Source organism: Eufriesea mexicana, unplaced genomic scaffold (assembly GCF_001483705.2).
Source record: "Eufriesea mexicana isolate 0111107269 unplaced genomic scaffold, ASM148370v2 scaffold2888, whole genome shotgun sequence".
In the NCBI taxonomy this organism is placed as follows: Eukaryota; Metazoa; Arthropoda; class Insecta; order Hymenoptera; family Apidae; genus Eufriesea; species Eufriesea mexicana.
The window spans coordinates 484,675-494,838 of record NW_016910972.1 but is presented as its reverse complement, the minus strand read 5'-3'; the positions used below and the strand labels follow the sequence as shown (position 1 = coordinate 494,838).

At 46.3% G+C, this 10,164-nt stretch overlaps 2 protein-coding genes across 6 annotated transcripts; one reads left to right on the top strand and one right to left on the bottom strand.

The window, feature by feature from the left end:
• Nucleotides 1-308: 308 nt before the first annotated feature.
• On the top strand, nt 309-3,257 carry LOC108550669 (uncharacterized). 4 transcript variants are annotated; one of them, XM_017904467.1, is made up of 3 exons: nt 309-665; nt 1,718-1,885; nt 2,029-3,257. In XM_017904467.1, exons 2-3 carry the CDS (start codon nt 1,801-1,803, stop codon nt 2,577-2,579), a joined length of 636 nt encoding a protein of 211 aa, XP_017759956.1. In that variant the 5' UTR covers nt 309-665; nt 1,718-1,800; the 3' UTR covers nt 2,580-3,257. The 4 variants fall into 4 exon arrangements, with proteins under 4 accessions (XP_017759956.1, XP_017759953.1, XP_017759954.1 ...); XM_017904464.1 differs by having other exon boundaries at nt 1,711-1,885; XM_017904465.1 differs by lacking the exon at nt 309-665 and adding an exon at nt 1,227-1,323 and having other exon boundaries at nt 1,711-1,885.
• An 82-nt stretch (nt 3,258-3,339) lies between these two features.
• Nucleotides 3,340-6,135, bottom strand: LOC108550668 (alkaline phosphatase). 2 transcript variants are annotated; one of them, XR_001890436.1, is made up of 9 exons: nt 6,002-6,135; nt 5,346-5,548; nt 5,086-5,278; nt 4,833-4,996; nt 4,325-4,672; nt 4,058-4,256; nt 3,770-3,988; nt 3,469-3,698; nt 3,368-3,412 (listed from the first exon to the last, which is right to left on the bottom strand). XR_001890436.1 is itself a non-coding variant. In XM_017904463.1 (8 exons), exons 1-8 carry the CDS (start codon nt 6,066-6,068, stop codon nt 3,523-3,525), a joined length of 1,569 nt encoding a protein of 522 aa, XP_017759952.1. In that variant the 5' UTR covers nt 6,069-6,135; the 3' UTR covers nt 3,340-3,522. The 2 variants fall into 2 exon arrangements, 1 of the variants encoding a protein (XP_017759952.1); XM_017904463.1 differs by having other exon boundaries at nt 3,340-3,698.
• Nucleotides 6,136-10,164: the final 4,029 nt, after the last annotated feature.

The window sequence follows — 10,164 nt, the reverse complement described above, 5'->3', positions numbered from 1 at the left end:
CCCGTGTCCCTCACCTTGACTGAACGACGAAAATTACAAATAACAGGCGGGATCTGCCGAGGTCGTCCAAAGGGCCAATCATTTCGAAAGATCACGAGGGAGCCTCGTGATGTACGTGACTGATCTCGCGTCTCTGTTAGCTGGCCCTTTCTGTTTCTCCACGGCTACGGTGCCTTGAATTCTTCGAAGACGACAGCCAATTGGCCCGGACACCCTTGGAGCCCGACCGGGCGACCAATCGCTTGGCCGCCACCGGAAAACTCGCTCGAAGGAAACGTGAGGTCGCCACTCGTACTGACTCAACGTCGCGTACCACTTCCACGACTGTTCACAGTCGTTGTTTGTGTTTTACCGTAGTCGAGCGAGGTGCCTGTTTCAACTGAGTCTAGTCAGTAGTATCTAACCCCGCCGACGAGCGGAACGCGTGTACGTATAATCGGTGTTCGTTGGATCGATCTTTCGAAGAATAGACGTCGAGCCACCGAAGGATGGGCATATTCCGTGAATTTCCGATCGTGTTTAATCTCTACAAGAAATATAGTTAGGCGTACAGAGGGGCGAATTAGACACCGGTGGAAGAACGAATAGAAGAGTTTATATGGGCATCGATACTGCGCGGTCTTAACTCGCGATCAGTGTTCGTGTAAATACGTCACGGCCCCGAGGTGAGTCGATGTGCCGTGGAACATTCCAGCGGAACGTTCGTCTAATTTGGCTCGATCCCTAGCCCGATAATTCCAGAGCGGTCAATTGGTCTCATGGCCGGTGGTAATCCCGCACTGCTTCCGCTCTAATCAGCTAGGTATAGACGCGCCGCATTGTCAAGGGTCGATCGACGGGACTCTTTTACTCCCCTTGTTTATTTCGTCGTGCCACTCTGTGTGTCGTGAATCGTGTTACGGGTCGCGCAGGAAACATCGAGAAGCTTTACGTTGTCGTGAGAAATTTGAATTATACATTAAACTCTTGACCCTGCATGCCGACTCTTGTCACCAGTTTACCGCAACCGAGTTCGATGTATCGATTGGTCAGCCCGTGTTTTCTAGTGACATCGTTGTATCGTTGAGGTTATGCGTCAGTTTTGAAAACATTCGCGGTCCCCTCGGCTTTCGCTTTCACTGTCTCACTGGCTACCTACGACGCGGTAATTTGCGTTGATCAGGGGCAAGGGGAAGGGGAACGCGACACGGGAGTATATTATGATCAACTCAACTGCTCTGCGAGCATGTCATGAAGCTCGGAGCGTCGTTCTGTTATGCGTACGTGCGTGCCGTTCGCTTCGTCGCGCGACATTACCTAGAAATTTTCACTGACCGACCGAAGGTAAGTCGGCGTTAAAAGTCGAATGGACGACTCGATTGGTCCAGATATTGCTGCGATATTCCGTGAAAAAGCGGCTGAAGTTTTAATCTCGGGTCGCGAGGGGTATCGGATCGTGGCGCTTCTTCTTTTTTTCCTGCCACTTAGCTCCACCAACGCGAAAGTCGAAGGTCTATTCAGTGCTGATCGAAACGTTTCTTCGTGATCCTCGAGTCCCGAGTGCTTAGAAGAGAATAGGTAGATCGTCTCGAGATTAGTCGAAAGAGACTCGCATTCGCGACGAGACTTACGACTCGAGTTGATATTTTCATGGATCGAAATTCCGCTTATTCGTAATACTTGTTCGCAATCTTGACCGAACAGATGGAACAGTGATGAAATAATTGTCAGTTTTCAGACGACAGCAGCAATAAGCAAGTGCGAAGAATAATTTGGACGTAACGTGATTTACGCTTCGTTCTTACCACCGAGGCAAGCAGTATGAGTAAGGTGTCAGGAATGATGGAGACGGAAGACGTTGTTGGGAAACCGACTCTGGTGCGACGAGTGTCTAACATGCTGAAAGGTAAGGGCCCTAGTTTAATTGGCCATTAACGGCAACCCGATTTAGCCGAAAATGACGTAAGCAAGTCGTATCTTGTAGCTTTCGGATGATTACTCGTGACAATAGCGATTAATAGGGTACACGTTCTGCTTTTTGCCCGACAGATGGAAGTTACAGTGGACCACCGATACTGTTCCGGCATGCGTCCATGCAGAAGATCCGTCATTGCTGTCAGAACCTGAATCTTCTGCCCTATCTGTTGTACTCTTTCGACAATTCCAAGTCTCACCCGATCGCCCGCAAGGTTCACATCTGCCTGGGCCAGTTCCTCCAAGTGATCACGGCGAGAATCTTCTTACTGTACAAGAGTTTCCGGCAATCGCTATTATGCGGCATCCGCTCGAGCGAGTGCCAGTTATCGGAACCGTCAAAGAGAGAAGAATTCTGCAAATTGACGCCGAAATTCCGAACCGCCAGGCAACAGAAACGGAAGCGAGCCAGCCCTCTGTTCCTCACACTGGCAGTCTACTTTGCCCCGCTGCTTTTGGCTTTCCAGTTGATCGGATTGTTCAGTCTGATGATCTTTGGAAAGTACACGCCTGGCTTTATCTTCCTCATCTCGGCCCTATTGTTCCTCGGCTGCATCTCGCTCAAGATCCTCTTCCACGAGACTGTCACGCACACTCGCAAGTGCGAGAAGATGAAAGCGGAATGATCATCCTCCGGCTGTCCTTGTTCATCTCAGCCACCCCTCTGCTATCAGACTGTTCATCGGATAGATAATAGACCTGAGAGTATTGAGAGTCTTGGCCTCCTTTGCAGTTCTCACCTTTATCGCATTTGATTACTTAAACGACGAGATACCAGATAGAGCTTACTTATTACTCCTGTATATCGCAAGAGCCAGCTCGTCCATGCTCATCCATGCCCGTGTCTCTCTTTATACATATTTACGATAATCGTTTTTTCACGATCGATGCCTTCGTAGTTACGTTAGGATCTCCGTCAATTGATCCGATTGGTTCGTAAGTTCCATGATATTTTTTTGTACTTTGTCATTATCGGACTGATATACGTAATCGTGCGCGTTATCGTTGTTGTAACGTTAGAGGATAGGAGGCTGTAATGACGTGCTTCAATTTACGGATAGGTTTCAAACTTTCTGCGACATTTATTAACGCCGGCATAATCGTAGTACCCCTTTAATCCTTATTGTCTTCTTGAATGTAATTCTGACAATTACTACATTCTAGCCGCATAACACCGTGTACACATGAAGTTACCTGGATAGCGTATCGTGAATCAGCTTATCCTCTACAGCAGAAGACTGAGAATCGTTTTAACTTGTATATAGAAGAAAACGAAAAATAATACGCGCGAGGAGAAAGTATACATATATGTGAGAAGAAAATGATTTATTCTGTATCATAGAATATATAATTATCGTTCTTTGAAAGGACTTGGTGTGTCCGCTAAACGAGTTAGACTAATCTGTGATTAAGTGGATTCAAGTGTATTTTTCAGACAGCTCTGTGTTGTCCCACTTACCTAAGTACGATAAGGAACATGTAACTTTGATCTTTTTTTAAATATACGTTACTTACATAATGTCGTTGTACTTTCTTTAATACTGTACAGATTGCGCTGTATTTTTATCGTCAATGAAATATAATTAGCAGAGTCAAACAACAATACAAGAAAACACCAATAGGGCAATTACGCTGTTCTGCGCCGTTGCTTTCGTACGATTTTGTTTCCATATTCGCAGCGTATGCTATCACACGGGCGACATAGCTCTGTTCGTGCACGCGATGGAATAGATGTGCGAAAGGCCCTAAGGGACAGTCGTTGAATTAACGATTATCGCACGAGTTTTCATGGTCTATGAATCATCGAACTATATACCTATTGCATAAACAGCTACGTCACCGCCACCGTGATAAGCTTCGTCCGATATGATAACTGCTTGCTGACTATACGTAAACGCCGTTGTATTTTCTTTGGAAGGGTCTAACCTGGTGCTGAAATTACCTTCAATCGTGTATGCCACGTTGTTTGGCCCGCCTGTGCTATAAGTCAACGTCGTGTACGGAATTCCATCGTGCTTGGATTTTTGAGCGATACCTTTAACACGAATCAATCGTTGATTTACGTCGGTTCAATCTCAAACACGTGCAATTAAACAGATGGTACCTAAAATACTCGAGCCTCTGTCGCTGTACCCATTAAAACTCATCGAATGAGTGTGATCGCTGGTCACGATAACGAGAGTGTCTTGCGTGTTAATCATTGTGAGAGTCGCGTTGACGGCGTCTGAGAATCTGACGGTTTCCAATAACGCCTGAGCTGCGTGACCACGATGATGAGCGTAGTCAATGAGTCCTCCCTCGACCTAAAAATTGCTACTTGATGTATCCAGTTACGACGGAATGTCATTTGCTTGTAACCAAGCGAAAATACCACGAGGAGATAGCCATTTTTAGACTTCTGCAAGATCTTCAAGGCTGTCACGGTCATCTCTTCGAGACTCGGCTGCCCTTTGGGACCTTTCTCCCTCTTCCAGTCCATACTGATATGACCATTCGCAAAGATTCCCAATAGGTAGTCGACCTTATCGACGTTCACACGCGACAGTTCTTCGTTATTCTGAACAACGTCGAAGGACAACTTTCTTGAGCGCTTGTCCCGCTTCCATTCCTCGATCAAATCTTTCCCATCCTTTCTTTGACCAGCCCACGTGTCTATAGGATCAAATTCGGTGCCCGTCGCGTTGGACTTCAACATTTGTCTACCTCCTCCCATGATCACCTAAATCAGAAACGTTTCTAATTAACGCGCTTCATTGTACCCTCCGTCTATCGGTCACGAATGTCTCGTGCAATCTGGACTTGAGACGATGAGGTACTTAACAATCTCTCGAATTGATGCAAAACATTCTATTGAACAATCTGGATATATTATAGTTTGCCTTGATATTTTTCCCCGGCATGTCCTCCACTAGCTGCCTGGCGATGTCTTTGCATTGTTCAGCGGTCCCCGGCATTTTCGTTTCGCATTCCCATCGTCTGTCCGCGCTGTGCGCGTACAAAGGTGCTGGAGTGGCATGAGTCACCCTGGTGGTCGTCACGAAACCTGCAAATTGCAGCCTAGAATCTTCAGATATCCTTGGTACACGATCGGTACACAATGATACCTCGAACTTTGCACTTTTCGCAGCTGACCTGTATCCTTGCCTGCAGCCTGTGCCCACGAAACGATGGAGTCCACGTGGTGTCTGGTGTTCAAGCTCGCAGTGCAATTACCCAGCGGCACGTTCGCGTCCACGCCGACCACCTCGTAATTCGTCTTGACTCCACTGAACATAGCAGTCGCCGTCGAAGCTGAGTCTGGTACTTGCTTGTTAGTATTGTACGTCTATTATAACAATGTTAGCATTAGTATCTTTCTCGCGGATGGTTCTAGAAGACGAGGGAATGAGGACCTTAAGGATGCCTATATGGGGGAAATTTTCCCAAGCCAAATGACCGGTCTCGCCGGCTTGATATATCCGACTGGCAGTTATGGTGTCGGGACTCATGCCGTCACCCACGAAGACGATCACGTTCTTCGCTCTGTTCGTGTTCCATTTGTACGACAGAGCCTCCTCCAGCTCCCTGCTAGCCGATTCTCGCCAATGTTTGCTGTCTGGGCAACGAGGAATTACACTGTGATTAAAAATCGCGGAGCAATGTTTACTGTCTGGGCAACGAGGAATTAAACGCTGATTAAGAGTCGCGGAACAATTGAGTCTCAGTGTTTCCAGAGTCGATTCACGTGTAGTCGGCACATGCTTTGTGTATTGATAAGCAAATAGAACAGATACGAGAGTGTCTGTAAGTTCACAGACAGAGCACGTACGTCGAGTCTCGGATAGGATCGATCTAATCATTACCGACTGAAAAATTGTCGTCCGTGTACGGCGATTATTGCAGAGCTCTGACATGATCAGCGAACGGGAGGAAAAAGCGTGGAACGTGAAGAATGTCGGCGGGAAATACCGTTTAGACTGCGTTATCGTCGGAGAAGGACGGCTGATGCGCAGAGTCGCTGACGATCACGGAACAGACACGCAAGCACGAATCGATGAATTTGGTATACCTTCTTTGAGCGTGGCGATAACGATTCCAACGAGGCAAAAGCCAATGTACAACGTGACATGCTTCATGTTCAACGCAACTACGAAATACTGGGATGTGCGCTGCGCGTGGTGGCAGAGGGCAGATGTTGATAGGTGCTCGTGCTCGGTGCGACTAAATGGAAAAATAATGCCGTATGATTACCACGTTTGTACGGTGCTATAACGCACCCTATTGTGGAACAGGCTGTATCAAGTCGATAAAGAAGAATTCTGCCTCGCTTTTTATATTAAGAACATTCGAGTGTCAGTGGATCGTTGGTTAAGGCTGATCGATGCGAGGAGGATCGAGAGGATTCGATGTATTTTGTATTAGATATTTTATCTTTTTATCTCTCCTTTTCGTTCTGTTCTCTTCCCGATGGACTGGCGGAACGAAAGAACCGAACGGGATTAGCTAACATTCACTGTAACGTTTTATTTGATTTTTGTTCATATTCATTCTGTTCGTACAGATCGTAACACATCGCGTAATACAATCTCCGTGGAATTATCTCCTCTTCTCGTGTGTCTGACATTTTGAACGAAATTAGGAAAAATAGAGTGGATAAAATCTACTATCCGAAACGCTTCCTCGCTTTTTCGCTCCTCTTCGTAAAAAAGAAAGGATAAAAATCTACGAATCTAGTTTATCGAACGTTCCTATCTCTGTCCAAGTGTTGGCGCGCTCAAAAGCAATATCCGCTGAAGGATTCGCGGAGAAGCGCAATTCCATTGCGTTATTGGATCACGGTTTTAATCCGCCAATCCCTGTAATTGTATAAGACTGTAAATTTTGATTTTTCAACACGGAATTGGCTTCTCGACGCAAGCAATCCTTCCACTGGAACGAAACGAAACCGTCTAACGGACAAACAAATCACGTTTCCTCTTAATTAACGCTAAACAGAGTCTCGTTAATCTATCTTTGGCCAAGAACAGGTACCTTGAAACGCAAGGAAATCATTACAAACTACGCGAATACGTTCTGAATCGGCACTCGAGGTATCCTCTGCTCGCATGGCCTGCTATTCGCTGACCATGCGAACGCGAATTCGTCATCGAGGCAATTGTTACGCGAGTATTACGCTGGAACGCGACACGATCTCTTGTGCCTGTAGCTGTGGCCAACTATTTGGGCTGCTCGAGGTCGCTGCTGCGTCGCTTTTAGCTCTTTGCTTCGTCCACCCGATGCTATTTCTCCAATTTTTCTCGTCGATTATTGAACGTCGATTGATTTGCAAGCACGGAGGATAAAACTGGTGGAGGGTAAGATGAGCTAATTAAAACGGTGGATCCGACATGAAGCAGAACGAAACACATCTCCGACGATGGGTCTGAATAGTTGGCCACGACTGGTGGGGAAAAACATCGCTATCGTAGAACTCTCGCTGTGACAATTGGCCTAATATAAACTCTCTACAAATCTCTCTTACATGATAAAGTACAATAAAGTTATCCTCTGTACGCATTGAACGCGATACATGCACGTCGCGCTGTATCGATTACAGACGCCGCACGATTCGTCTCTCTCAGCTGTCGCCATCTTCTTTCTTTCTCGTTTTAACTTCATTATTATTGCCAACAATTTTTGTGTCTTTAGATATTTTAATTCTCTCCCTCCCTCTCTCTCTCTCTCTCTCTCTCTCTCTCTCTCTCTCTCTCTTTCTCTCTCTTTCTTTAAACTGGACGATGAACCTTCGCAGCTTAAAATTCATGGTTTATCTCGTTATGCCAAATTTACACAGCACTCATTCTATCTATCGACTATCACTGATCGAGGCCTTCTTTGGCAAATTACTGCGTCGTGTCCCTCGATCCTTTTACTTTCCATTTACATGTCACGTGCACCGTTTACATCGAGTACCATACAGACTCGCAATCACGAACCAAGGACCAGAATCTTACACACATCCGAAGCTCGGATCATAGCGAGATCGCAGGATACCGGTTAGATCTCTCACGAACGGGCTGCAGTGACGATAAAATCATTGCAGCTTGTAACGTTAACTCCTAGTCTATTCTTCCCTCGTTTCTCTCCTCTTTCGAGTTTCAGGCCACGTATACCGGAGAGCCGTCCGCTGAATCTCAGCAAAAATATCTACCTGCAGCGTCCGTTTTATTGGATGCGCGCGAGCGCGCGTTTGAAACGATACATATACACATACGTACACGATAAAATTGACTTTACGATGGCAGAAAACATTCGCACTCTCTCACACACGTATTCTCTTTCGCTACCTTTCTCTGTTTCTGCGATCGCTCCTTACAACCCTCGCTCGCCATTTTCTTCTTCCTCTTGCCATCTCTTGCTCTTCCTTCTACTCTCCTTTCACACTCACACTCATTCACTCTTTCTCTCTCTCTCTCTCTCTCTCTCTCTCTCTCTCTCTCTCTCTCTCTCCTCTGTCCAATTTCGAGAAAGTCTCGCGAACGCAACGAAACGATTCGAGGTGTGAACGCGTGAAGATTCTCTTGACATGCATTCGCGGAACCCTAGAGAAGCACGCGTGCTTCCTTTTCGCGATGGAGTTGGAGTGGCACGCTCGAGTGGCTCGAGGTTCCTCAGAGAATTGTCAGCGTCGACTACGATGTGCTCGTCTCCGTGAAATGCTCGACTCGTTACGGATGAAACCGATGTAACAGGTAATAATTGACAGTCTACGTTACACGCTAATTGGCAGCATCTTCGAGGCAACTTCATCGTCGGCAACCCCCACGACGGCCGGCCGAGACGTTCTACGGTTCACAGCAGACGTTCACCTCGGATGAAGTTCGAGCAAAGACGCCAAGTAAAATGCATTAATCACTACTGATATGTGCGCGATGTTTTCTTATCTTTTCTTTTTTCCTTTTTCTTCCTCGGATAGAATAAAGATCGTCTGACGAGTTTCTTCATCGCATTCCATCGAACGCGTCGCGGTAAATTAAACAAAATAATACACTCCTCGGGATTCGTCTACACACGAGTCTTATCGGAACGAGCTTGTTCGAACAGAGGAAAACTGGAGACTTTCTCGATTGTTTTGCTCGTGAGAAAAACCTCACCTACGTCGAATAATAGAGAGAAAAACTAAAGCAAAGGAAACGAATAGAGATCAGAACGAGGCGATTTTCTCCTCGTCGAACGTGATCGCGTTTTATGGAGAAGATAACGGCCGATTAGACCGATCTACTTGAATCGAATACCTCGAATGATCGCCCCTGGAAACACGCCCTTTGACAATATTCACCTTTCCCTCGCAAGTCCGATCATTAAGAAATAAAAGTTACCGGCAGTGCATAAATTAGGTCAAGTTGGAGGAGGACGAACAACGTTTGAACGCACGTGAGATGCGGAACAGAATCACGCAAGAAGAACGAAGTAGGGTAACTGATGAACGTGTAGTCACTAGCGAGAAAAGGGAACCGAGAAATCTTTGCTCCATCGAGAGATTGTCGTCTACGGTGGTTTACAACTGCGACCCTGCTTTCCTTTTCTCGTGTCTCGCCCACTTGCGTGTCTAGCTTGCACTTTCTCGTTTTCTTTTGATATCGCGTCGTTTGTGTAAATCATTGTCGCGCGCTGTAAAAAATTGCTTTTGATTTTTGGCTGCTTGAGCTGGCTCCGGAGCGATGCTGGCTGTGACGGTCTCTAATAATCGCCGGGTGAGAAAGAAAATCGAAATTCCAAGTAACTCATCTTCCAGCAGGGGCGAAGGTTTCTCTAATAATAATATAGAATATCGATCAAACATTATTAATTCTACCCCAAGCATCGTTTTATCCAGTATCGCTCGTCTGAACCGAAGGGGTTGAAAATGTAGGGGCAGGGGCAGACGGCGAGTACAGTTTCAAAGAGGTTTAATCGCGGATTAGTGTCGTAACCGTGGATCATATAGTCGTGATATTTAACCTACTTTTTTCCTTCTTTTGTTCTTCTTATCCGCGCGCAGGACATTGCGTATAATATTTAATATGCGGTATGCAGTTTCTCTCTCTTTGTTACCGTTCTTCTGTAACCCTTTGACTGTAGCGATCTTCGAAGGAAATACCGAGCAATCGTTCGTGGACACCGCGAGAACGCGATGGCACGCGAATGCCGGACGTTGAACGAGTAATCGCCGTGTTTCCGCCCAGTGAAAGGGTTACGGGTGTAAAGGGGAGT

Bases quoted from the DNA above. Each gene is read 5' to 3' on its own strand.
- LOC108550669 (XM_017904467.1), top strand. From the start codon at position 1,801: ATGAGTAAGGTGTCAGGAATGATGGAGACGGAAGACGTTGTTGGGAAA. The intron at 1,886-2,028 runs GTAAGGGCCCTA...TTTGCCCGACAG, and splicing joins AGTGTCTAACATGCTGAAAG to ATGGAAGTTACAGTGGACCA.
- LOC108550668 (XM_017904463.1), bottom strand. From the start codon at position 6,068: ATGAAGCATGTCACGTTGTACATTGGCTTTTGCCTCGTTGGAATCGTT. The intron at 4,673-4,832 runs GCAAACTATAAT...TTTCTGATTTAG, and splicing joins TGCCGGGGAAAAATATCAAG to GTGATCATGGGAGGAGGTAG. The intron at 4,257-4,324 runs GTATTTTCGCTT...AGCAATTTTTAG, and splicing joins AAAATGGCTATCTCCTCGTG to GTCGAGGGAGGACTCATTGA.